Source organism: Oncorhynchus clarkii, chromosome 20 (genome assembly GCF_045791955.1).
Source record: "Oncorhynchus clarkii lewisi isolate Uvic-CL-2024 chromosome 20, UVic_Ocla_1.0, whole genome shotgun sequence".
NCBI classification, from domain to species: domain Eukaryota; kingdom Metazoa; phylum Chordata; class Actinopteri; order Salmoniformes; family Salmonidae; genus Oncorhynchus; species Oncorhynchus clarkii.
Window position 1 is genome coordinate 9,171,204 of NC_092166.1, and position 26,345 is coordinate 9,197,548.

At 43.9% G+C, this 26,345-nt stretch overlaps 3 protein-coding genes across 11 annotated transcripts; 1 reads left to right on the plus strand and 2 right to left on the minus strand.

The window, feature by feature from the left end:
• Window positions 1-495: 495 nt before the first annotated feature.
• LOC139375844 (exostosin-like glycosyltransferase 2) lies at window positions 496-8,031 on the minus strand. The gene is made up of 6 exons (XM_071117758.1): window positions 7,863-8,031; window positions 6,821-7,275; window positions 6,233-6,303; window positions 5,315-5,430; window positions 3,137-3,593; window positions 496-2,849 (listed from the first exon to the last, which is right to left on the minus strand). Exons 1-5 carry the CDS (start codon window positions 7,865-7,867, stop codon window positions 3,194-3,196), a joined length of 1,047 nt encoding a protein of 348 aa, XP_070973859.1. The 5' UTR covers window positions 7,868-8,031; the 3' UTR covers window positions 496-2,849; window positions 3,137-3,193.
• A 59-nt stretch (window positions 8,032-8,090) lies between these two features.
• On the plus strand, window positions 8,091-18,161 carry LOC139375846 (uncharacterized oxidoreductase ZK1290.5). Of its 4 annotated transcripts, XM_071117768.1 has the most exons (8): window positions 8,091-8,264; window positions 9,283-9,531; window positions 11,751-11,852; window positions 11,965-12,056; window positions 12,367-12,549; window positions 16,575-16,634; window positions 17,030-17,128; window positions 17,558-18,161. In XM_071117768.1, exons 1-7 carry the CDS (start codon window positions 8,192-8,194, stop codon window positions 17,123-17,125), a joined length of 855 nt encoding a protein of 284 aa, XP_070973869.1. In that variant the 5' UTR covers window positions 8,091-8,191; the 3' UTR covers window positions 17,126-17,128; window positions 17,558-18,161. The 4 variants fall into 4 exon arrangements, with proteins under 4 accessions (XP_070973869.1, XP_070973867.1, XP_070973866.1 ...); XM_071117766.1 differs by lacking the exon at window positions 17,030-17,128 and having other exon boundaries at window positions 8,093-8,264; XM_071117765.1 differs by lacking the exon at window positions 17,558-18,161 and having other exon boundaries at window positions 8,093-8,264; window positions 16,907-17,155.
• On the minus strand, window positions 18,157-24,503 carry LOC139375845 (gastrula zinc finger protein xFG20-1-like). 6 transcript variants are annotated; one of them, XM_071117759.1, is made up of 8 exons: window positions 24,373-24,503; window positions 23,551-23,750; window positions 22,826-22,930; window positions 22,643-22,738; window positions 22,419-22,529; window positions 21,624-21,750; window positions 18,814-21,521; window positions 18,157-18,661 (listed from the first exon to the last, which is right to left on the minus strand). In XM_071117759.1, exons 1-7 carry the CDS (start codon window positions 24,401-24,403, stop codon window positions 18,937-18,939), a joined length of 3,255 nt encoding a protein of 1,084 aa, XP_070973860.1. In that variant the 5' UTR covers window positions 24,404-24,503; the 3' UTR covers window positions 18,157-18,661; window positions 18,814-18,936. The 6 variants fall into 6 exon arrangements, with proteins under 6 accessions (XP_070973860.1, XP_070973863.1, XP_070973865.1 ...); XM_071117762.1 differs by having other exon boundaries at window positions 18,158-18,661; window positions 23,551-23,747; window positions 24,373-24,497; XM_071117764.1 differs by having other exon boundaries at window positions 18,159-18,661; window positions 18,833-21,521; window positions 23,551-23,747; window positions 24,373-24,492.
• Window positions 24,504-26,345: the final 1,842 nt, after the last annotated feature.

Consider the following 26,345-nt stretch of genomic DNA (forward strand, 5'->3'; position numbering starts at 1 on the left):
AGCAACACCGAGGCATGCATGAGAGCATCAGCTGTTCCGGACGACTGTGTGATCACGCTCTCCGTAGCCGACATGAGTAAGACCTTTAAACAGGTCAACATACACAAGGTGCGGGGCCAGACGGATTACCAGGACGTGTGCTCCGGGCATGTGCTGACCAACTGGCAGGTGTCTTCACTGACATTTTCAACATGTCCCTGATTGAGTCTGTAATACACACATGCTTCAAGCAGACCACCATAGTCACTGTGCCCAAGAACAAAGGCAACCTGCCTAAATGACTACAGACCCGTAGCACTCACATTCGTAGCCATGAAGTGCTTTGAAAGGCTGGTCATGGCTCACATCAACACCATTATCCCAGAAACCCTAGACCCACTCTAATTTGCATACCGCCCAAACAGATCCACAGATGATCTCTATTGCACTCCACACTGCCCTTTCCCACCTGGACGACCCATACTTTAAGAAAGGCTGTATTAAACCACTATCTAATTTTTTACATTGATTTATTTCACCTTTATTTAACCAGGTAGGTTAGTTGAGAACAAGTTCTCATTTGCAACTGCGACCTGGCCAAGATAAAGCGTAGCAATTCGACACATACAACAACAGAGTTACACATGAAATAAACAAAACATACAGTCAATAATACAGTAGAATAAAAGAAAACAAAAAGTCTATATACAGTGAGTGCAAATGAGGTAAGTTAAGGAAATAAATAGGCCATGGTGGCGAAGTAATTACAATATAGATATTAAACACTGGAATGGTAGATCGGCAGAAGATGAATGTGCAGGTAGAGATACTGGGGTGCAAGGGAGCTAAATAAATAAATACCAGTATGGGGATAAGGTAGGTAGATAGATGGGCTGTTTACAGATGGGCTATGTACAGGTGCAGTGATCTGTAAGCTGCTCTGACAGCTGGTGCTGGAGAGATGGAGATTGGAGATGCTTAATGTGAGCCTGGAAGGAGTTTACAGTCTAACCAGACACCCAGGTATTTGTAGTTGTCCACGTACTCTAAGTCAGAGCCGTCCATAGTAGTGATGCTGGACGGGCGAGCAGTGATCGATTGAATAGCATGCATTTAGTTTTACTTGCGTTTAAGAGCAGTTGGAGGCCATGGAAGGAGAGTTGTATGGCATTGAAGCTTGTCTGGAGGTTAGCTATAACACAGTGTCCAAGGAGGGGCCAGTGTCGTCTGCGTAGAGGTGGATCAGAGAATCACTAGCAGCAAGAGCAACATCATTGATGTATACAGAAAAGAGAGTCGGCCCGAGAATTGAACCCTGTGACACACCCATAGAGACTGTCAGAGGTCCGGACAACAGGCCCTCCGATTTGACACACTGAACTCTTATCAGAGAAGTAGTTGGTAAACCAGGCGAGGCAATCATTTGAGAAACGAAGGCTGTCGAGTCTGCCAATAAGAATGTGGTAATTGACAGAGTCGAAAGCCTTGGCCAGGTCGATGAATACGGCTGCACAGTAATGTCTCTTATCGATGGCGGTTATGATGTCGTTTAGAACCTTGAGCGAGGCTGAGGTGCACCCATGACCAGCTCTGAAACCAGATTGCATAGCGGAGAAGGTACGGTGGGATTCGAAATGGTCGGTAATCTATCTAATCAGAATCATAGCCTGTTCAAAAGGAGTGCAATGTAAGAGAATGTTCAGATAGACAACCGACCGGTGGTCTAACATAATAGTCCATATGCGGACATAAACCCTTTTATTTTACAACATTAAAAAAAATACAAAATGCATATTAGAACCTTTAATTGTTTGGGCTTAGTGTGCTGTGCAACAAATGATTTGCAACAAAGCTCTACCAACAGCATATGCAAACAAAGCCACAATCACAAACAAAACAACAAATCAATGAGAGAATAAATGTTCCAGTGGTCTACATGTCATGTAGAAAAGAAACATTGTTTTCTAGTTTGAGATGCACATTAGTAGATTTTTTTGGCAGACAAACCATTTTAAGGGAGATAATATGAAATCTGATCGAAGGACAAACAGTTTGAAGGGACAGCCTTTTTTCAATGCATTCAGGCTCTTAATGCAACAGAAATTGTAAAAAAAAAAAGAGAGAGGATACTTGCTTACAAGTCTTGTAGATATTCACCCTGAAACAGTCATGTCAGGGAGGCGATCGCCAGAAACAGCACCAGTTCTCACCAGAACAAAGGCAGCGTAACATTCACATAATTCCAGTAAGTACCGTTTAACACTGCAAAGTTTGAGCCGAGCAAGAGCAGAAAGCATCCATTATTCAAGTCATGACGTCATAATAATGTTTAAACCAGTAGATTAAAAAAAATAAAAAATGTTCACTTGCCCTTCCAATGCTATGCATCTCAGAATCAAAGGAATATTCTCAGTTGTCTTGTGATTGTATGAGCACCTGTGTATGTGTCTCATCATATTTAATAATTTATCAAATCCACATCTGAATACCTGACAAGTTATGTCTGTCATGGGAGTGCAAGTAGTGACACAAAGTAAGGCAAAAGTAAAATTGGACTTTTGAACAGTTACAGTACAATGTGCATATTGCAATGCTGACATCAGCTGGCAGTAAAAGCCATTGCACTAACTAAAGTCTATCTATCTACAGCCACGTAATATCCTAGGATTTTGGCAACAGCAAAAGTCCTCTGGTTTAATACTGATATCTTGTCTGTCAGATTGTCAAGAACAGGATTAACGTAAAGAGTCCATCTTTAGTTAGGCCCCGGTTGTTGGACCATCTGCCTTGTTGTCAGTGTTTGGTCCTGGAGGTCACCGTCTCAGAGATCTAGTCCCGATGAGGTCATAATAAGGAATCCCTTCGCTCTCCTACAAAAAGACAACAGAATGAGAACCTTACTTTAGGGTATCCCAAAAACCGAAACCATTACCCAAGCAAAATCCTCACATTTTACAGTAAGTGTTACTCCTCTTAACGCTTTGTTACACAATCCTGCGTACTTCAATTCAGCTTTACAATACTAACTTCAGTATTAACCCCGCCATTCTATTCCATTAACCTTGGCATGCAATCTACTCTGTTTCATCACCCAAAACACTGATCAAATCCTCATCCCCTTGCCCTATCACATCCCAACACCTGTACATTGACCTACCTGAATGCCTGCTGTGTTCCACACCTGTCAATGCCAGTCCGTGCCTCCCTGTGCCAGTCAGCCCCTGCCCTTGTGGTTGGCATAGCTTGGGAAGCCAAACTGGCACAGCATCATGTTAGAATACCTCAGGGGCATTGCGCCGTAGATCTGTGCCAGCCGGTTCAGGCAGTAGGAGCGCTGGAGCAGGTGTTCGGGACGGTGCCACATGCCTAGGTACCCGCTGCTGGCGTCCCTCTCCAGATTGCGCATATCCACGGGCTTCACAAAGATGCCAGAGGGTCTACTTTTTATGGTCCCAGAACCTCGCTGTAGCTCCGCTGCCACGACGAAGTTCACGGCGATGTCGTCGCAGTTCTGCGTGTCATCCACCAGGGCGTGCACTTCCGGCGGCTGCTCCTGGAAGAGCTGCAGGTAGCGATGGTGGAAGAAGGCGGCGCCGATCAGGACCATGGAGTACCTGCAGCAGTTTGGAAAGCAGGGCCCACATTCAGATTGTTTTAAAAAAAATGCATCAGGGCGCAAGACACAGATGAACATGATTTAGAGCAACAACGTCTACATCTAGGCCTTCAGTGTCTAGATATGGCAAATTTCTATAGTTATAGTTATGCAGTTATAGTGTCTTCAGAAAGTATTCACACCCCTTGACCCAGATTTTGTGTGTTACAGCCTGAATTCAACATGGATTTTCTCTCTCTCACCCATCTACACCCAATACCCCATAATGACAAAGTGAAAATATATGTGTTTAGACATTTTTGCTAATTTAGTGAAAAAAGTATTCACACCCCTGAATCACCTTTGGCAGTGCTAACAACGGTGCTTATTTCTGGATACGTCTAAGAGTTTTGCACACCTGAATTGTACAATATTTGCCCATTATTCTTTTCAAAATTCTTCAAGCTCTTTCAAATTGATTGTTTATCATTGCTAGACAACCGTTTAAGTCTTGCCATAGACTTTCAAGTAGATGTAAGTCAAAACTTTAACTACAGTAGGCCACTCAGGAACATTCAATGTAGTCTTGGTAAGCAACTCCAGTGTATATTTGGCCTTGTGTTTTATGTTATTGTCCTTACCAAAAGCGGAATTTGTCTCCCAGTGTCTGGTGGAAAGCAGACTGAACCAGGTTTTCTACTGCTCTATACTGTTTATTTTTTATCATAAAATAACTCCCTAGTCCTTGCCGATGACAAGCATACCCATAACATGATGCAGCCACCACCATGCTTGCAAATATGGAGTGGTACTCAGTGATGTGTTGTGGTGGATTTGCCCCAACAAAAGTTAATTTCTTTTCCACATTTTTTGCAGTTTTACTTTAGTGCCTTATTGCAAACAGGATGCATGTTTTGGAATATTTGTATTCTGTACAGGTTTCCTTCAGTCATTTAGGTTAGTATTGTGGAGTAACTACAATGTTTATCCTTCCTCAGTTTCCCCCTACCACACTATTAAACTCTAACGGTTTTAAAATTCATGGGGAAATCCCTGAGTGGTTTATTTCCTCTCCGGCAACTGAGTCAGGAAGGACACCTGTATATTTGTACTGACTGGGTGTATTGGTACACCATCCAAAGTGAGTCAGGAAGGACACCTGTATATTTGTACTGACTGGGTGTATTGGTACACCATCCAAAGTGAGTCAGGAAGGACACCTGTATATTTGTAGTGACTGGGTGTAGTGGTACACCATCCAAAGTGTAATTAAGAACTTCACCATGCTCAAAAGGGATATTCAATGTCTGATTTTTATATCAATAGGTAGGTGCCATTCTTTGCAAGGCAGGGTCTTTGTGGTTGAATCTGTGTTTGAAATTCACTGCTCGACTGAGGAACCTTACAGATAATTGTATGTGTGGGGTATAGAGATGAGGAAGTCATTAAAAATTATGTTAAACACTATTATTGAACACAGAGTGAGTCACATTTTTACTCCTGAACTTATTTAGGCTTGCCATAACAAAGGGGTTCAATACTTATTGATGCAAAATATTTCAGCTTTTCGTTAATTAATTAGTAAAAATGTCTAAAAAACATAATTTCATTTTGACAATATGGGCTATTGTGTGTAGGCCAGTGACACAACATCTCAATTTAATAAATTTTACATTCAGGCTGCAACACAAGAACATGTGGAAAAAGTCAAGGGGTGTGAATACTTTGAAGACACTGTACCTGTCACCTCCTCCCATCTCTGGGTCCTGGAGTTCAAAGCTGCCGTAGCTGTAGACCCCCGTCACCGTGGTAACGTGTTTACGGGGGACAAATCCAACTATCTGATCTGGGAATTGCTGTTGGAGGATGAGAGTAGGGGACAACATTCATTGAGGAACATTCCAATAGTAATACAGTATAAGCTATTATGTAGAAGAAGGCACGACAAAACCTATTCCCCTCAGGAGTCTAAAAAGATTTGGCATGAGTCCTCAAATCCTCCAAAGGTTCTACAGCTGCACGATCGAGAGCATGGTTGCATCACTGCCTGGTATGGCAACTGCTTGGCCTCCGACCACAAGGCACTACAGAGGGTAGTGCGTACAGCCCAGTACATCACAGGGGCCAAGCTTCCTGCCATCCAGGACCTCTATACCAGGCGGTGTCAGAGGAAGGCCTAAAAAATGTCAAAGACTCCAGCCACCCTAGTCATAGACTGTTCTCTCTGCTATCGCATGGTAAGCGGTACCGGAGTGCCACGTCTAGGTCCAAGAGGCTTCTACCCCCAAGCCATAAGACTCCTGAACATTTAGTCAAATGGCCACCCAGACTATTAGCCTTACCCCCCCCTTTTACACCGCTGCTACTCTCTGTTATTATCTATGCATAGTCACTTTAATAATTCTACATGTACATATGACCTCAACTAATTGGTGCCCCCGCACATTGACTCTGCACCGGTACCCCCCTGTATATAGTTACGCTATTGTTTTTACTGTTTCTCTTTAAATTACGTGTTACTTTTATTTCTATTCATATTTTCTTAAATGCATTGTTGGTTAGGGGCTTGTAAGTAAGCATTTCACTGTAAGGTTGTATTCGGCACGTGACTAATAACATTTGATTTGATTTCAATGTGTATTGTTGGGAGGTACATACCTTCCACACAGAGAAGGCAAAACTGATATCTGGAACGCTGACCAACGTGTCATCATCCAGCATCAACACAGCTGAGGAGAGAATTGGAACACCGTATTACCATTAAATGATGAAATACTTCCAATACACAGTGTTGTTGTGCCTGTATACTCGACTGGCCAATTTTGCGACGTAGCTGAGTAAAGGAGACGAGGAAAGTAGACGAGGAAAGTAGACGAGAAAAGGAGACGAGGAAAGGAGACGAGGAAAGGAGACGAGGAAAGTAGACGAGGAAAGTGTCTGTCAGTCTGTCTCAGTGGAGGCTGCTGAAGGAAAGGACGGCCATAATAATGGCGTCAATGGAATGGTATCAACCACATGGAAACCACGTCCTCAATGTGTTTGATGTCATTATTATTAGTGGTCCTCCCCTGGTCTGTGTGTCTCTCTTTCACACTCAACACCTCAGTCAGTATCTATCTTCGGTTGAACGGCTAAGTGAGGTAGACACTTTGGAAAGCCACCTTAATGCCATCTCTGTCTGACTCACCTCACCTCACTTCACCTCACCTCACCTCAACTCAACTCACTCACACTCACACACCTCACCGTCGGTATCGATCTCAGCAAATGGCTGCAGGCGGTTGCGCATGCGGTTGACGCTCTGCTCTTTGAACACCACGGGGATGGGATGGGGCCCCAGGTTGTCCCAGAGCTCTTGGGGGGTCCGCTCCCCAATGTTGTTCCACACGATGATGACCCGCCGCAGGTGTGGCACCGCCTGGTAATGGTTGAGCAGTTTCAGCAGGACGTCGGTGCGGTTATACGTCTGTATGACTATGGTAAATGCGGTGGCGTCCTCCTCTTCCATGTGGCGCCCGGGAATGGCGTTGGCATTGCTGCCGGCGGTGGCTCTATGGCGAAGGGCTCCCATGGCCCCGACATGGCCCCGGTCCTCGATGGAAGGGAGGAGGGCAGTCAAGGCAGCACCGACCAAGAGAAGGAGTAGTATGGGAGCAACGAGATAGGACCGCCGAAGTCCTTTGCAGCCACGGAGAAGGACTCTGCACTCAGGAGAAAGACAACAATGGACATATATATTGATTCCCAAATCAACCCCTAGCCCATACTCTCTATGCACTTGTGGAGATCTGAGATGATTAGATAGACATAAACAATATGGAAATAGGTCTACCTTGCCCTCTGTAATAGGTCAGGGGGAATTTTCGCCATATTGCTAATCCACACAGATCACAGACCTTCAGTGTTTAGGGTGCAGGAGCTAGGGGTCGATTGGAGGAGCCATATTTTACAGACTAGGCATGGGCACTTAGAAACTAATTCACAGAATAGGCTTTTTAAAAATATGGACTATTTGTCAAGCGCATACATTGTAAACCACGACATTCCAATCACAACACCCTCCATGATAATAATCGACGACAACATGTTGCGCGCATGCATATGCAAAATTAATTTGATTGGGCCTATTAGGCTATGGCATCATCAAAAAGTAAACTTTATTAAACTGTACTTTAACGGCGTTAGTGACTTTTAAAGTAGCCTAATGAAAATGGGTTACAAACCTCGGCCTACAATAGACTAGGCCACTTAACAATACAACAGTGAGGAAAAACACTAAGCTACCTACCTCATTGTTGTATCCTTATAACGCACATTCCAAAACAATTAATGAATCTACTTTAGTTGTTTTCTCCCTCTTTTCCTATTCTACCCAGAGTTCGGATGATTTACGCAGACGCAACGTAGACTAGCAGGAAAGTATTTGTAGGCAAATTCGGGAAAGTCAGGAAAACTACAATGACGCACAACTGTGCTGCTTTATGGCGAGGGTTTTCGCCGCAAGGCTTTTAGTTTTACGACGTATTTGGAAAATTGGATACTAGCGGCACCCCGGAAACGTCCTATTGAATATAATAAAACGCATTAGTTGGTTTTACAAGTCACAGTTGAACAAACATGAATTCTATTGTAACGACTTGTCCTAAAGTTTCTCTTTCCAATGGCCTGCAAATTCCAATTCTGGGACTGGGTAAAAAGCTTCCTTTATTTTACATAACGTGCAACCTTTTAAAGAGAAATGTAAAGGTATTTTGCAACAATGTTTACTACTGTGCTCAGGATGAGTCAGTTAATCTATATATATATATATATATATATATATATATATATATATATATATATATATATATATATATATAATATATATATATATATATATAGATTATATATATATATGGTGTATGTATGAATGTATGTATATATATATATATATATATATATATATATATACACACACACCGTATGGAATTACTCGGATGAATTTCTGCTGAAACATCGCCACATTGTGTCAAACTAGCCTACATAGAGGACTGACTGTTCTAGCATGAATTCCATCAAGAACACATCCTCGAACTTTTGAACTGAACTGAATATGAAAACAACACAGACCAGTGTGAAGGTAGTGGGCTTCTCAATAGTGGCTAACCAAAATGTTTTGTAGACCAGTAATCAGTGTGAATGAAGAGACACAGTACCAGTATCAGTAGCTTCTCAATAGTGGCTAACCAAAAGGTTTTGTAGACCAGTAATCAGTGTGAATGAAGAGACACAGTATCAGTAGCTTCTCAATAGTGGTTAACCAAAATGTTTTGTAGATCAGTAATCAGTGTGAATGAAGAGACACAGTATCAGTAGTCCACAGAGGCATCCTCTCTGATTCCCCTGTAATTTTTCTGCTCTGTGGATTGGTTGGCCAATCCTCCAAATTGCTTTCATTTTATGTTGTTATAGGAGTGCAGATGAAGGAGAAGATGATTCTAAGGAGAGTGAAACACCTCAGACTATTGAGATGGCCCCATTGAAAGGAAGAAGTTTGAAATTCATACCAGTAATTCTAAAATCAGGGAAAGTTTGAAATTCATACCAGTAATTCTAAAATCAGGGAAAGTTTGAAATTCATACCAGTAATTCTAAATCAGGGAACGTTTGAAATTCATACCTGAAATTCTAAATCAGGGAAAGTGATGTATCTTTCTTTTCTTCCCAAGGAACATCGCATCACGGCGGGTATTCACATGACGCCATGTTGTATGCACTCCGCGAGTGTGGCGTGCGGCACATCGACACAGCGAAGCGTTACGGCTGTGAGGAGCAGCTGAGTATAGCCGTGCAGGAGAGCGGAGTACCGCGGCAAGACCTATGGCTTACAACCAAACTGTGGCCCGGAGAATACGGCTATACCGCTTCCAAAAAGGCCTGCCGCGACTCGTGTTCCCGCCTAGGGGTGGAATACCTTGGTAAGGCTCACGACAATATGGTCCGAGTACTTTTTACTTATCTGATAGATAAAAAGTATTCAGTCCTTTTTGAAATAATAGATAAGGGAAACCTATTCAGACTTTATTGAACCTGGTCAATTGAAAACCGGTTCTCATTTGCAAGAGACAACGTCCACAACAAGATGATCTCCCCCTACTCATACCAAAGCTCTTCCACTATAGGTAATAAAAAAAACAAATGCTTTCCTCTCTTTTTACTCTCACCCACCTTGGTGGAATGTCTACCGTCTCCTTGGTGTGGTGGAATGTCTACCGTCTCCTTGGTGTGGTGGAATGTCTACCGTCTCCTTGGTGTGGTGGAATGTCTACGTCTCCTTGGTGTGGTGGAATGTCCGTCTCCTTGGTGTGGTGGACCTCTGGTGTGGTGGAATGTCTACCGTCACCTTGGTGTGGTGGAATGTCCGTCTCCTTGGTGTGGTGGAATGTCTCCTTGGTGTGGTGGACCCGTCTCCTTGGTGTGGTGGAATGTCTACCGTCTCCTTGGTGTGGTGGAATATCTACCGTCTCCTTGGTGTGGTGGAATGTCTACGTCTCCTTGGTGTGGTGGAATGTCTACGTCTCCTTGGTGTGGTGGAATATCTACCGTCTCCTTGGTGTGGTGGAATGTCTACCGTCTCCTTGGTGTGGTGGAATGTCTACGTCTCCTTGGTGTGGTGGAATGTCTACCGACTCCTTGGTGTGGTGGAATGTCTACCGTCTCCTTGGTGTGGTGGAATATCTACCGTCTCCTTGGTGTGGTGGAATGTCTACGTCTCCTTGGTGTGGTGGAATGTCTACCGACTCCTTGGTGTGGTGGAATGTTTACGTTTCCTTGGTGTGGTGGAATGTCTACCGTCTCCTTGGTGTGGTGGAATGTCTACGTCTCCTTGGTGTGGTGGAATGTCTACCGTCTCCTTGGTGTGGTGGAATGTCTACCGTCTCCTTGGTGTGGTGGAATGTTTCCCATCTCCTGGTGTGGTGGAATGTCTACGTCTCCTTGGTGTGGTGGAATGTCTACCGTCTCCTTGGTGTGGTGGAATGTCTACGTCTCCTTGGTGTGGTGGAATGTCTACGTCTCCTTGGTGTGGTGGAATATCTACCGTCTCCTTGGTGTGGTGGAATGTCTACCGGGTGTGGTGGAATGTCTACCGTCACTCCTTGGTGTGGTGGAATGTCTACCGTCTCCTTGGTGTGGTGGAATGTCTACTTGGTGTGGTGGAATGTCGTCTCCTTTGGTGTGGTGGAATGTCTACGTCTCCTTGGTGTGGTGGAATGTCTACCATCTCCTTGGTGTGGTGGACCGTCTCCTTGGTGTGGTGGAATGTCTACCGACTCCGGTGTGGTGGACTCCTTGGTGTGGTGGAATGTCTACCGTCTCCTTGGTGTGGTGGAATGTCTCCTTGGTGTGGTGGAATGTCTACCTCCGTCTCCTTGGTGTGGTGGAATGTCTACCGTCTCCTTGGTGTGGTGGAATGTCTACCGTCTCCTTGGTGTGGTGGAATGTCTACCGTCTCCTTGGTGTGGTGGAATGTCTACCGTCTCCTTGGTGTGGTGGAATGTCTACCGTCTCCTTGGTGTGGTGGAATGTCTACCGTCTCCTTGGTGTGGTGGAATGTCTACCGTCTCCTTGGTGTGGTGGAATGTCTATCGTCTCCTTGGTGTGGTGGAATGTCTACCGTCTCCTTGGTGTGGTGGAATGTCTACCGTCTCCTTGGTGTGGTGGAATGTCTACCGTCTCCTTGGTGTGGTGGAATGTCTACCGTCTCCTTGGTGTGGTGGAATGTCTACCGTCTCCTTGGTGTGGTGGAATGTCTACCGTCTCCTTGGTGTGGTGGAATGTCTACCGTCTCCTTGGTGTGGTGGAATGTCTACCGTCTCCTTGGTGTGGTGGAATGTCTACCGTCTCCTTGGTGTGGTGGAATGTCTACGTCTCCTTGGTGTGGTGGAATGTCAACCTCTCCTTGGTGTGGTGGAATGTCTATGTCTTGGTGTGGTGTAATGTCTACCGTCTCCTTGGTGTGGTGGAATGTCAACCTCTCCTTGGTGTGGTGGAATGTCTACTGACTCCTTGCTCTCCCTCTAATTGTATCAATCCTCTTTTTTCCCTTTCCCTCCCTGTTCACTCCCTCTGTCTCTCTCCCTTTCCCACTCTCCCCTCTCACAACCTCTCTCACCCCCCACCCTTCTCCCTCTCTCAGATTTGTACCTGATGCACTGGCCAGATGCCATGGTCCCAGGAAGGTCCAATAGGGAGGTCAGGGTGGAGACTTGGAGGGCCTTGGAGGAGCTGTATAATGAAGGTGACACAGAAAAGTATTTCTTATAGTCACACACCGTGCTATAAGACTATATGATTCTGCATAGGTCTCTTATCTAGAGCCCTCTGTTTCTGTCTCGGTGAACGCGGGGCAGGCGTGTGTCGTGCCATCGGCGTGAGTAATTTCCTCGTCTCCCATCTGAAGGAGCTGAAGGAGGACTGTAGTGTGGTGCCTCACGTCAACCAGGTGAGTGATGCATTGGGCTGCGTTTCATTCCACAGTCTTTCCTGGCCTAGTTCACTCCCTGAAGGATCTGAAGGGACTGGATGGGTGATTGCAACATGGATAAAACGAGTTGTAGCTTCCTGTCCAGTGACCACCTAGTTATCTTAGATCCGTGACGGAGACTGAATGAGGGCAGAGGGTAGGCGATTGATATTTGGAATGGAAATGCGGCCAGTGTGTCTGTGGGACATGACCTGTTACCTACATTGGCCCACCAGTTATAAGCGACAGGAAAGGACAGACCGAGTGATGTCCCTTTCCCACCTCTCAGGTGGAGTACCACCCGTTCCAGCAGCCAGAGGAGCTGGTGGAGTACTGTCGCCAGGAGGGCATCGTGTTCGAGGGCTATTGCCCCCTGGCCAAGGGTCAAGCTCTCAGCCACCCCACCATCCTCCAGCTGGCACACAAGTACGCCCGCACGCCCTCTCAGATCTGCATCCGGTGGAGCGTACAGGTACCCTCATCTCTCCTGATGCCTACCTACAGTGGGTTACAGCCTGAATTCAACATGTATTACATTAAGATTTGGTGTCACTGATCTACACACAATACCAATATGATATCAGGGGAATTCAGTGTCAGTGCGTGGATAAAATCACTGGGGAAGCCAAGCCATAAAAAAAGCCATATTACAACCTGTGTGTTTTGATAATTGCGTCATTTGCTCTATTACCTGTTCGTTCATATGCCTTGCGACCGTGATATATAGGCCTCAAGGCCAAGACAATAAGACAGTGGCAGAATAAATTCAACCACACCTTTTGTTTTATCACAAATCCTGATAGAAACCTCTGTCTAGTGAAGTCCACGACGCGCATTGCATGTAACAGACAGTTACATGACCTTGACGCAGTGTTTCACAAACCTGGTCCTCCAGTAGCCCCAACAGCCCAACCCTGGTCCTCCAGTAGCCCCAACTGCCCAACCCTGGTCCTCCAGTAGCCCCAACAGCCCAACCCTGGTCCTAGTAGCCCCAACAGCCCAACCCTGGTCCTCCAGTAGCCCCAACAGCCCAACCCTGGTCCTCCAGTAGCCCCAACAGCCCAACCCTGGTCCTCCAGTAGCCCCAACAGCCCAACCCTGGTCCTCCAGTAGCCCCAACAGCCCAACCCTGGTCCTCCAGTAGCCCCAACAGCCCATCCCTGGTCCTCCAGTAGCCCCAACAGCCCAACCTTGGTCCTCCAGTAGCCCCAACAGCCCAACCCTGGTCCTCCAGTAGCCCCAACAGCCCAACCCTGGTCCTCCAGTAGCCCCAACAACCCAACCCTGGTCCTCCAGTAGCCCCAACAGCCCATCCCTGGTCCTCCAGTAGCCCCAACAGCCCAACCCTGGTTCTCCAGTAGCCCCAACAGCCCAACCCTGGTCCTCCAGTAGCCCCAACAGCCCAACCCTGGTCCTCCAGTAGCCCCAACAGCCCATCCCTGGTCCTCCAGTAGCCCCAACAGCCCATCCCTGGTCCTCCAGTATCCCCAACAGCCCAACCCTGGTCCTCCAGTAGCCCCAACAGCCCAACCCTGGTCCTCCAGTAGCCCCAACAGCCCAACCCTGGTCCTCCAGTAGCCATAACAGCCCAACCCTGGTCCTCCAGTACCCCCCAACAGTACACAGTTTTGTTATAGCCCTTGACAAACATACCTCATTCAACTCATTGAGGGCTTGATGATTAGTTGACAAGTTGAATCAAGTGTGCTCGTCTTTGGCCAACACTGAGAATTAAGTAAAACCACAAGGCCAAATTCCGATCTCCATCAATGGCTAATTTAGGAAAGGGCCAATTTTAGCTAGCTAGACACCGGGGGACAACGATATAACAAAATCCTAATTGCTAAATTGTCCATAAATATTGTCAATAAAATAAAAAATAAAAGTAATTTAATATTGATTTATTGAAAGCGTAATATCAACTGGTTACATTATATGGTGGAACAGAATCTCAATCAAGGCAGTATCCTCAGCGGTGTTCCTTGTAGAAACCTATGGCTGTGTTATGGTATAGTTTTGTTTATTTAAGACAAGACGCTCTTATCCCTTATCACAGTCAAGACATACCTATTTTATAGTAAAAAAAAATCATGATGTAATATAACAGAATAAAATGGAACAGAATATTTTCCCAATATATAAAAAGTTGCCCGTGTGAAGTAGCATCTCAGGTCTAAAACAGTTATTCTCAAAGAGAATACAGGGGGGCCCATTTTGGCGAGTTGAAATAAAACAAAAATGATTTTGGTTATAAACCACAATCAGTCTTCTTTTCAATATACAGATGTTTGATTTAGTTTCCTGCCTGTTCTTTCTAAATGGACAATTCCACATTTGAATACTGCATGGTGATGAATTACGGCCACAACATCTGCTTGGTGAGTAGGCCCAGGCTTAATGATTCTGATGAAAATATGTATGTCTTTAGCAAACTGTTTTTGCATATTTTCAGTTTGGAACCTCTATGTTTAAGGGGGGGAGGGTTATAACCAATTCTATATGGCACTAGCAGTTTGCAAAGTAGCTTAAGCGGAAACTTTTAAGCAATACAATTATTGCAAAATTGCAGCTTGTTTTTTGGAACATTTCCCAACTTCAATCAACCAGTCCATTTGGAGTCCTCATTTGGCAAGGAATGTGTAGCTTGTGTATCCCATCAGTTACACTGAACAAAAACATAAACTCAACATGTAAAGTGTTGGTCCCATGTTCCACGAGCTGAAATAAAAGATCCCAGAAATGTTCCATATGCAGAAAAAACGTATTTCTCTTTGCCAAGATAATCCATCCACCTGACACGTGTGGCATATCAATATGCTGATTAAACAGTATGATCATTACACAGGTACACCTTGTGCTGGGGACAATAAGGCCACTAAAATGTGAAGTTGTCATACAACACAATGCCACAGATGTCTCAAGTTTTAAGAGGGAGCGTTGTTAGGGTTGCGTCAATCGAATCTGGTATCAGGATAAGTATGACACTGAGTCACCGATTGTATGCTATGTATTTTTTATTAGCTAAGCAATAAGTGGTAAATGCAATTTTCGTATATACGGGCTCTCTGTCACACCTCGCAGGGCAAACAGAACTGACTTGTTCCTGACAAAGATAGATATATTATAATATACTCTGACAGAAGTAGTTCCTGCTTCCGAGCCGGCCTGTCACATAGTAGAGACTGGGCGTGGTTTAAACTCACCCAGCCTATCGTTGATTGTTGGCGCAGAGCTGGTCCCAGCCCCCGGGCGCTCCAGCGGTCAGACGTTGTAGTTGTGTAGAATACACAGTTATCAGGCACCTGTTATCTAACAAAATACCTTTTGTTCTCGCAACACTACATTCTGAATGTGCCCCCCCCCAACTCATTGCACAGTTCCTGTCTTCATGTTATTCTGTATTTTTCCATCATGAGAAAGGCCCATGGCCCTGAAACTGTTAAGTGTCTCAAGTCAGCTATGTTGCATAACACATATACCCACACAAGCCAACAGCAAATAATATTCCATCACATATGATATGGTAAGGGCTATAGTATATAACACAGAACCTCACAGCGTGCAATTTGCATGCTGACTGCAGGAAAATCCACCAGGCACAGCCAGAAGAGGACTGGTCATCCCTCATAGCCTGGTTTCTTCCTAGGTTCTGGCCTTTCTAGGGAGTTTTTCCTAGCCACCGTGCTTCTACACCTGCATTGCTTTCTGTTTGGAGTTTTAGGCTGGGTTTCTGTACAGCACTTTGTGACATCAGCTGATGTAAGAAGGGATTTATAAATACATTTGATTGAGCTGTTGCCTGAGAATTGAGTGTTCATTTATATACCATAAGCCGCCTGTTTTTTTTTATTTTTATTTATTTAGTAGTACATCCAACCGGCCTCGCAACCGCAGACCACGTCTATAGCGTTGTGTGGGCGAGCGGTTTGCTGATGTCAATGTTTTGAACAGAGTGCCCCATGGTTGCCTACCTTCACCACCTGGGTGGCCTATCGAAGTCCAGGACCCCAGTTGCATAGGGAGGAGTTCAGTCCCAGGGCCGTGAGTTTAGAGGGCACTATGGTATTGAAAGGCGAGCTGTAGTCGACGAACAGCATCCTCACATATGCATTCCTCTTCTACAGGTGGGCGAGGGCAGTGTGCAGTGTCGCCCGTGGACATATATTTTAAAAAAAACAACATTTGCTCAAAAATATTTATAATCACTGAAAATGACAAATTACCCAATGGATCATGATACTTTTCTAGTAAAAAAAGTGGGGTTGCAGAAACATACGTTAGCAGATGCAGCTGCTCTGTTTGCTTCATTGCTCAGGCTGGATATGATTGGTAAAGGGGATGTTTGAGAGTGTTGATTACTTTTCAAAGTTCCATACAGTTACTCATTCTTACGAAAAAGATATTCCTTATTACACTGTCATAGTTATACACTTACATTAAGACACTGAAAATACAAATCTTTATTTAACGGTGTGCTTTGTCCCCCTTCCCTCTCAGAATGGAGTTGTCACCATTCCCAAGTCCACCAAAAACGAGAGGATCCTGGAAAACTGTCAAGTGAGTTGGATTTTTTTTTTACAAGACAGAAGAAGGGAATTGTGTGCATGTTTTAGTGGAGTTATGTTTGAGCATGTGTTGAAGTAGATCTAGCTCAATCTAATATTAAAAAGACAGTTCACCCAAATCGTCCAAATGAGTTGAAATAGGCTCTAAGAGAACCCCATTGTTTTAGGGTAATCAATGCCAACGTGAGTCTGTGAAGGCTGAAAAGGGACATTTGGGTGTACTGTTACTTTAAGACTCAACAAATGTCAAATGATCATCACAAGCTCAAGAATGGATCCTGTCCAGAGTCCTGCCCCCAGCTAAAAGGATGTATCATCTCTATCAAACCACCATGTTTGCCCTCCACCTTTCCCCCCCCTGCTGGTCCTGGCTCCTCCCACTCCTAGGTCTTTGGGTTCCAACTGGAGGGGAAAGACATGGAGGCATTGGGCAAGTTGCATGATGGGAGACACGTGAGCTGGGATCCCACATGTGTGGAGTGACAGGTGCAGCATGTGTTCACCATCACTGCTTCTCACAAGCATGCCTTGCCTCTATGGATAGCAGAGCTTCAGCTCTTTACTATTCTAACTTTATTTAGTAACTAAATCATTCCCACTCTTCCTTTCTGGTCATTTTCCCTGGCATGCAGTCTTCCACCCTACAAAATGTATCTCCGATCTTTGATTATCATGAATCATATTTGCATCCAACGTATTCGCTTTTCTCCTTTTGTTTCACAAACCCTTTCATCTGATTTCGTGTGTATATTTGGCTGCCCCTATATCTTGGCTTGCATGTACGTGAATGGCTGCTTAGTTAAGAGGTAACTAAGCAGACAATGAATGGCCGTGCCTCAATTTAAAATACCATTGAGATCTGGGGAGGACTGTTTTCTCCGAGAGTGATGTCACTCACAAGTGTCTCCTCCTCAGGTCTTTGGGTTCTCCCTCTCAGTTGAGGACGTGGATCGCGTCAGGAGACTCCACAGTGACATGAAGCTCATTCATCTCAGCTGGCCACTCTGGAAAGGATTATCGTCTTAAATAAAATACAAAACTTTTAGAGATGAGATCTGTGTGTGTTTATGGCTGTGAATTAGAAATGGTGGGTGACTCCGGTGCTTCAACCAGAATTGTGAAAGCATAGTTGCTGCTAGCCTCACCCAACTGCCTTACTTTGAGATATTAGTGCCTATCCTCCTAGTTGATGTGACTGGTAGGATACTTGTTAACATCATTGATTTATATAAAATCAGCCATTACTGTATGCCTAGACACAACATTGCCTTAATCCACTGGTCCTTAAAGAATTTTAGGGAGGCTATGCTGCTTAGATCAATGCTATTTTTGTACTCAACTATTGCTAATGCTAAACTGGAGCAAAGTAAACAAAATAGTCTGGAACAGACTGGGACTATCGAGGTTAAGATTATTTTAATTGTAAAAAAAAAAAAGGATCCTTCCTCCAGGATATTAATTGTAATTAACAGATCATGTCATTGGTTAAATACATTTTAAAAAGACAGAGGAACACTGAGTTCTGCTCAAATGCGGTTTTATTCATCTCAATTCTCAGGGTACTGTAATATGTTCTGCAATGATTACAGTTAGCATTTTTATTTTAATCTATACTCTTGAGAAACATTCAGAATTTGAACCAGAAGGGCATTATAAAATCATGAACACTGCATGGATAATTTTTCTTGGGGTGTAAGTGAACAAAAACATCCTGAACTTAAAGAAAACTATATATCGGATGCTCCTATGGGGTAAAAACGTTATAGCTAAACATAGCTGGGTATACCATGGTACTCTTTGAATAAGATCAGCTGAAACACTTGGAGAAAAGAAGGGGGTAAACAACCGCCACTCGTAATAATTGCATCGTTTATTTTCAACATATATATTTGCCACATAAAGGATTTTCACAATGGGCTGCTGTGTTAATCAATTATTAGTGAAAATAAAATCATATTTGACTTTCTTTAACATGTACAATCAAAAGGTGAAGGCTACAGTCTGGATTAGAACCCACACCTAGTTACGAGCTAGTCACCTAGTTACGAGCTAGTCACCTAGTTACGAGCTAGTCACCTAGTTACGAGCTAGTCACCTAGTTACGAGCTAGTCACCTAGTTACGAGCTAGTCACCTAGTTACGAGCTAGTCACCTAGTTACGAGCTAGTCACCTAGTTACGAGCTAGTCACCTAGTTACGAGCTAGTAATGTGGAGAATCTTGACGAATTAAAAAAATCAAACACTTAAAAACGGGTACATCCTGGAAATCAAAAAAAAAGGGAGTCAAAGACAACTAAGAACATGAAGCTAACTGATGTTTTCTCAACAAAAGTTTCAGTTGAAAAGTCTTCCCACAAGCCAAACACTTATGAGGCCTCTCCCCTGTGTGAGTTAAAATGTGTACTTTTAGTTGCGACTTAATGCGACAGCGTACTTTACAGAGAGGGCACGCAAATGGACGTTCTCCTGTATGACTCTGTTGATGGGCCTTCAGATTACCCTTCGAAGAACATCTTTTGCCACAATCTGGGCAAGAGAACGGTCGTTCTCCCGTGTGTACACGCGTGTGTACTTTCAATGCATACTTAGTTCTGAAATCCTTACCACATGCATCACATAGATGAGGTCTGTCAATATGCGAACGAACATGGATGTATAATTTATATTGTTTAGCAAACATCTTGCCGCAAAACCTACATGTGAACCCTTCCCCTGTGTGACATAGCATGTGTGTCTCCAGTTTATTTTCGCTCGTGAACCATTCCTGACAATGGGGGCAAGAGAAGACCGGTTTAACTTCGGTAGGAGCATTCTCATGTACAACGAGATTACGGTGCATTGAGCCACAACCTGTTTTCCTGGCCTGATGTCTTGTCAAATCAAAAGCTCGACCAAAGCTCCTTGAACATATGGCGCATGTGTGGGGTCCCTGACCCTGTGAGTGACGTCTCCGATGTTGAAGCAAGCTTGCTCTGTTAAAGAATGTCTTATAGCACACCAGACATGTTCTAGAATTTAAAATCACGCCAGTGGGAGGCGCTTTGGAAGTTGTTGGGTTCTCGGGTGACGTGCGATGGCTGTGGGGAATCTCTGTCCCATCCTCCCTTGGAACCAGACAACTGCTTCTGTGTGCTGGATCAACCTCCTCTGGATGCTGGTTTGGATCAACTGCCTCACTCCAGTCTTGCTGTCCTCTCTGAAAGTTAATCTCACACTCCTTTGGCTTGCATTGCTGCAAGTCATTTGAGCAGTCAACATCTGTGTTGCAGGACTGCGGGATCGCCATCTCGTTTTCTGCTGCAACTAGTGGCCTGTCTGTCTGGTGTCTAAGGTTCACTTCCTGACTTGTCTTTAACTGCTGCGGCGTGGATTGAGATGTCCTATTCCTGCACCCCGGACACTTTCTGGAGTCTGGAATGTTTTGACCTGAACACTTGTGTATCCGCAGATCCGATATGCTTGGGAAACTTTCCCCACAATTGATGCATGGGTAAGGATGTACATCATGTTGACATTTTATGTGTATTCTCAAGTTCGCTGCAGTATCGAAAGTTTCATTACACAGAAGACATGTTCTGTAATTACTGGAGGACTGTATCAGAGCACTGAAGGGCAGAGCACTGAAGGCTGTTGCATTCTGGGGTATCGCTGTACCATTTTCTACGAACTGCTGTTGGTTCCCCTCCGAACACTCATTTGGCTCAAAGGTCACACCGCACAGAGAGCAAGGGTGGCGTTTCTTCGTCTTCAAGCACTCTTTTACGTGTTTCTTCAAACTAGGATTATTCCCAAAACTTGCCTCACAGTTGTAGCACTTGTAGGGGAGCAGACCATGGACAGATTTCAGGTGCCTTCTCAGCATAAATACATTACAAAGAGTCTTGTGACACACATGGCATATTTGTCTGGCTTTGGAAGGCTGGAAGGCTTTTGGAGTGTGATGAACATAGGGACCTCTTTTGTTTTGAGGTAAAGTGTCATGGAGGTGGGATATCTCTGTCCAATCATCCTCCACAGATGTCATAGACATGTTATCCTCCTTAAAAGATACCGTAGACATGTTGTCCTCTTCTGGTTGAGCTGCCGCCTCACACACATTCTGCTGATGTTTCTGTAAGTCCTCATGGTGTTCAAAGTCTTGTCCACACTGGGTGCACTTGGAAGGGCTCTGCTCATTGTGACATCTCATGTGTGCCGTCAAATCCTTTGCTTCGCTGAAAGTCTTTCCACACAAGGAGCATATTTTGACACGCTTGCTTCTTTTAGGCAGCCCTGTGGTAAGGGATGGGTCAGGGGCCAGAGAATACTGAGGTTGACCATCAGAGGGCTCTTCATTGATACTCCTTTCACTCTTGTGTGATATGACCGGTCCTCTTCTCTGTCCTTGGGATCCTACTTTGTCAATCTGAAGCCTCTCTCTCCTCGGTGTTGAAGAGACCTCCGTCACAGGTAAAAGCATTTCAGCAATGTCAAGTCTGTGTAGCAGCACTTTGAGCTGACGGAGCCGACAGGAAGTAGATAAACTAGAAATGTCCTGCACTTCTTGTTGGCTGCTGTGGGCTTTTCCTTGGATTTTCAGCCCACTGTCAGTGTGAAGGTGGCGAAAAGATGTATTGTTTTTCGCTGTTGTTTTCTTGTGTCTACACGCTACCTCCAAAAAAGCAGGCTTCACCTCTTTATTCAAAGGCAACAGTTCACTCTCCATGTGTTCCAACAAAGAGGCCATCTTTGGCTCATTGTCAGATGAGACAGGGCTCATACATTCCTGCTCAGGTTCTGATTGGACCTCTGGGTCAGCTTGGTCATTGAAGGCTTCATCTATCACTAAGGAAGGGAGAGACATTGAAGCGAGGATCTGATTGTCACCGGAAGACAGAGCTAGAGACAGTTGAAGAAGAAAAGTCAATTTTAAAACCAAACATGGAAATGTTATAGGCTTTCTGATAACATTATTTCCTGTCCAAAGTCTATTTCTCCTACCATTGGTGTCTACATGTCCACATGTGTTGTTGTGGTGCTGGAGAAGGGTCTTCAAAGGCTGAGGGTGGGATACACACTGCACACACTCCTCCAGGACAGAGGGGTCAGGTAGGAACCAAGATGCCGTCTAATGGGAAGAGAGAGAATGGCTTTTAAAAAGACCAATGTATCCATTTTGTATTATAACATATGCAATTGTTAAACATGTATGACAGTATGCTGATGAAGGTCATAAGATGTTAGCATGGTCCCTGATGAAGGTAATACGATGTTAGCATGGTCCCTGATGAAGGCAATAAGATGTTAGCATGGTCCCCGATGAAGGTAATACGATGTTAGCATGGTCCCTGATGAAGTTAATAAGATGTTAGCATGGTCCCCGATGAAGGTAATACGATGTTAGCATGGTCCCAGATGAAGTTAATAAGATGTTAGCATGGTCCCTGATGAAGGCAATAAGATGTTAGCATGGTCCCCGATGAAGGTAATACGATGTTAGCATGGTCCCCGATGAAGTTAATAAGATGTTAGCATGGTCCCTGATGAAGGCAATAAGATGTTAGCATGGTCCCCGATGAAGGTAATAAGATGTTAGCATGGTCCCTGATGAAGGTAATAAGATGTTAGCATGGTCCCCGATGAAGGTAATAAGATGTTAGCATGGTCCCTGATGAAGGTAATACGATGTTAGCATGGTCCCCGATGAAGGTAATAAGATGTTAGCATGGTCCCTGATGAAGGTAATAAGATGTTAGCATGGTACCTGATGAAGGTAATACGATGTTAGCATGGTACCTGTTGAAGGGTTGGTGCTGGAAGCAGCTTCTCCAGCCTGGAGAGGAACTCCCACACCAGAGTCTGCAGTGCTGAGTTATACTTGGGGCCAAATTCCTCTGGAAAAATATTCTAAGAAACAAGTAGAGGATATTCAGTACTTTCTGATTTACAGAATTATTTGCACCTGCCTCATAAAATAAATCGCCCCTTAGTTATAAGCAGCTTTAAGTTACAACACTGACCTGAAAGAAGTGTTCTTTCTCAATTGGGTCTTCCAGCAGAGTTTGAATCAGCTTCCGGAAAGTTAATTCTGACGCTTCCACCTCTGGATCAGAAATCTACAGCAAGTATGGATAGCTCAGTCATAATAAATTCAACTAAGTAGCAGCGTTACAAGTCTTGATCTGTTACTGGGTAGTACTAACCTCCTTGTCCCTATGAGTGATGATACAGGTCTTCATCCTGTTCAGGTGTGGCTGGATGGTCTCAGGGTTGGCTAGGTGATCAGAGCGACACAACTCCAGAACCAGCTGAATTAGTAAAAGTTCAATTTGTTATGAATGCAATTTAAATTGGACTGGTGGGTGGGCCAACAAAAATAGAAACAGTATATTGACATCGGGAGTGTATTCACAAGGAAGCAAATGGGCTGAAACAGGGAGGGACCCATAAGAATGTGTCCAATAAGAAAGTTGTTTTTGTTGCAAAAAACATTTTGCTAAAATAAGATGATACTTTATTCATCCCACAGAGGGGAAATTTCATTGCACAAGCCAACACATCACCAATAAATACACACTAAAAGCAGCACATCAATGATTATTATAATGATTATTATTAGGGCGTGTGTATATAAACCTGTTCCACTGTACAAGAGGGTAACCTGTACAAGTGTGAAATGGAAATGTGTTTTTTTGCGTATCCCACTGACACACCCCCTTAGGGTTAATTGCCTTGCTGATTCGGTTACTGGCCCAAAGCCCCTAACCCGCCAGGCTACCTGTTGCCCGTAAGGGTTTGTGTTTAAAATATGCCTCAATAGAATATGGTAAGGTACTATGGTGTACACACTAATGAATACACCTCAGGAGATGAGAGTTGAGGAATTCTGGCCACTCCCTCGTCTCCACCAATCAGCACCATCTCTCACCTGTGCTCGCAGCCCCATGATGAGTTGGACTCTCTCCCTGTAACTCATCATATCAGGAACTATCTCCAACACAGTGGTGACAAACTCCTCCACCAACCCGTAGTCCATTACGTCTCTCTGCTGAACAACTTGCCATAGAGCTGCAGACACCAGCCGCAGGGGAGGAACCAACAGACGCAGAGATGATAGGGGGAGACCTACTGCAGACACATTCAGTTAGTTGGATAACAGAGATGATAGGGGGAGAGGGAGACCTACAGCAGACACAAATTAAGTTAGCTGGATAACAGAGATGATAGGGGGAGAGGGAGACCTACAGCAGACACACATTCAATTAGCTGGTAACAGAGATGACAGGGGGACCTACTGCAGACACAAATGCAGTTAGCTGGATAATAGAGATGACGGGGGACCTACAGCAGTCACAATTTCACTTATTTGGATAACATATATGAGGGGCAGAGAGGGACTTACAACAGGCACACATTCAGTTATTTGGATAACTCTGACATGTATCCTTGTTATTCTATAGCTTCCAACGTTTTAGCAAAGTATAATTTTTTTTCTTCATATAATGTCATTCCTTGAAAACGAGCTACAATATTACATAGAAAATCAAGTGCTATTTCCATGTGAAAATGCAATTACTTTGTTCAGCTAACAAGCTATGTTTTTGTTTGTGGCACATCTTTTACAACGTGTGGCTAAACTGTCTAATAGATTGCCTAGCTAGCTACAATCCCTCACGTTTTTAATTCAATACACTAGCTAACTAGCCTAGAAATGTTGACAACGCCAAAGAGATGGCCACTGCAACCATACCTTCTTCAATCAGGATATGGTGTTTTCTCATTTCGAGCTTTCAGTGCCAGTATACTTGGATTCAAAATAAAATAATGTGAGCTTTGTTCGTGGATGTGTTTCCTTCTGTCTTCCTTTTTTAAAACGTCACTTCCGGTATTCAAATAAGAAACCCTTTTATTTTTAAGGTTACATTTGAATAAAGATTCTAAACGTCTCTGGTTTGGTTTGCACAGTCATAAAACCCCAAAGAAGAGGAACAAGAAAAAAATGTAGTTAAGTAATGAATGTAGTTAATAATTAATGAGGGAAAAATTATAATAAAGACCTCTTCAGACCAATAACCACAAAACACAATATTGTAAAGATTCTGCAGAGAAGTTACCAGTCACACACAGACATTCACACATTATCTTGTGTCTTTCGTAATTCCACGTGTACAAGTGTCAGCCATAGAAGACAAAAGAACAGCGTAAACAAGGTAACTAAAGACATGTTATATTTTAGTTGCCTTTAGGCCTGCAGTGTGATTTAAAATGTACATTTTTAGTAATTTACAGGATAAATTAAAGTTAAGTGCCTTGCTCAAGGGTACATTGACAGATCTTTCACCCAGTCGTCTCAGGGACTCAAACCAGCAACCGTTCAATTACTGGCTCAATGCTGTTAATCGCTAGGCTACCTGCCGGCGAAAGTACCTTGACACCACAATGACATTTGATTATGATACTGTATGTTCATTCATACTCTGGGGCGCCTTCAGGAGGACACGTTTGGACAGTTCAGATATAAACATGTTATATAGAACAAACATGCCTCTCCGACATGGAACAAGAAATCATGTAGGCTCTATTCATGACATTTCTATCTGCAACGTTAGAGAACCTTTGAACGTGGCCCTGATCTGTCTACTGCAGTGTTTCTTGATCCTGGTCTTGGGGACACAAAGGGGAGCACATTATTTTTTTTTTTGCCCTAGCAAAACATGCCCTAGCAAAATATGCCCTAGCAAAATATGCCCTAGCAAGACATGCCCTAGCAAAACATGCCCTAGCAAAATATGCACCCCTTTGGGGTCCCAAGGACCAGGATTAAGAAACACTGCTCTCATGTTGCCTAACAACTAAAGCTTTACTGTCACCTATTGGCTTTTTTAACACACACCGGTACACCCAAATCAAACAATGAATAGGCAATTTTCTCTTCACTGTTCTTTGATTTGAGTCAAAGGTGAAGTAAGATGTTCCTCTCCAGCCCCAAAAGCTGTGCGCTCGACAATACCGCGTTAAGCAGACCAAATGGGGATTTTTGTTTTGGAATCTATGAGTGTCGAATTTGGTCTACCAACAAAAATGTAATTGCTCATTTGCTATGTGAGGCTTATATGATTGAACAGAAGTTTCGTAATGATTAGGGTGTTAGAAATGTAATGATATAAGTGGACACACGTGGCATTCCGGCAACTTTGAGAAAAACTTTTTTTATATCGAAGTTATGTCAGTTGTTCACGCACTTATCTGCTATCTCTCATTGGCTAGAATGTTCCCACCTGATTTAGCCTTGTCCACCTTTGCAGACATGCATTTCCATTATTAGAACCCACTGGGCACACACCTGGTTGAATCAACATTGCTTCTGTGTAATTTGAACGAAATGACCTTGAACCAACGTGGAATAGACGTTGAATTGACGTCTGTGCACAGTGGGAAAGGTCAGTCAACTAGCTTGTCAATATAATAGATCATCTTTGTTTGATGTTCAGTATATGTATATGCTGTACTCGATACCATCTACTGCATCTTGCCTATGCTGTTCTGTACCATCACTCATTCATATATCTTTATGTACATGTTCTTTATCCCTTTACACTTGTGTGTATAAGGTAGTAGTTTTGGAATTGTTAGGTTAGATTACTCGTTGGTTATTACTGCATTGTCGGAACTAGAAGCACAAGCATTTCGCTACACTCGCATTAACATCTGCTAACCATGTGT

Bases quoted from the DNA above. Each gene is read 5' to 3' on its own strand.
- LOC139375846 (XM_071117765.1), top strand. From the start codon at position 8,192: ATGAATTCTATTGTAACGACTTGTCCTAAAGTTTCTCTTTCCAATGGC. The intron at 9,532-11,750 runs GTAAGGCTCACG...TCCCTCTCTCAG, and splicing joins CCTAGGGGTGGAATACCTTG to ATTTGTACCTGATGCACTGG. The intron at 16,635-16,906 runs GTGAGTTGGATT...GATCATCACAAG, and splicing joins GGATCCTGGAAAACTGTCAA to CTCAAGAATGGATCCTGTCC.
- LOC139375845 (XM_071117759.1), bottom strand. From the start codon at position 24,403: ATGAGAAAACACCATATCCTGATTGAAGAAG. The intron at 22,931-23,550 runs GTGAGAGATGGT...TTACTAATTCAG, and splicing joins TCATGGGGCTGCGAGCACAG to CTGGTTCTGGAGTTGTGTCG. The intron at 21,751-22,418 runs GTACCATGCTAA...TCTTCCCATTAG, and splicing joins CAGCACCAACCCTTCAACAG to ACGGCATCTTGGTTCCTACC.
- LOC139375844 (XM_071117758.1), bottom strand. The intron at 6,304-6,820 runs GTGAGGTGTGTG...TTCTCTCCTCAG, and splicing joins TGCTGAGATCGATACCGACG to CTGTGTTGATGCTGGATGAT. The intron at 5,431-6,232 runs GTATGTACCTCC...ATCCTCCAACAG, and splicing joins TTGCCTTCTCTGTGTGGAAG to CAATTCCCAGATCAGATAGT.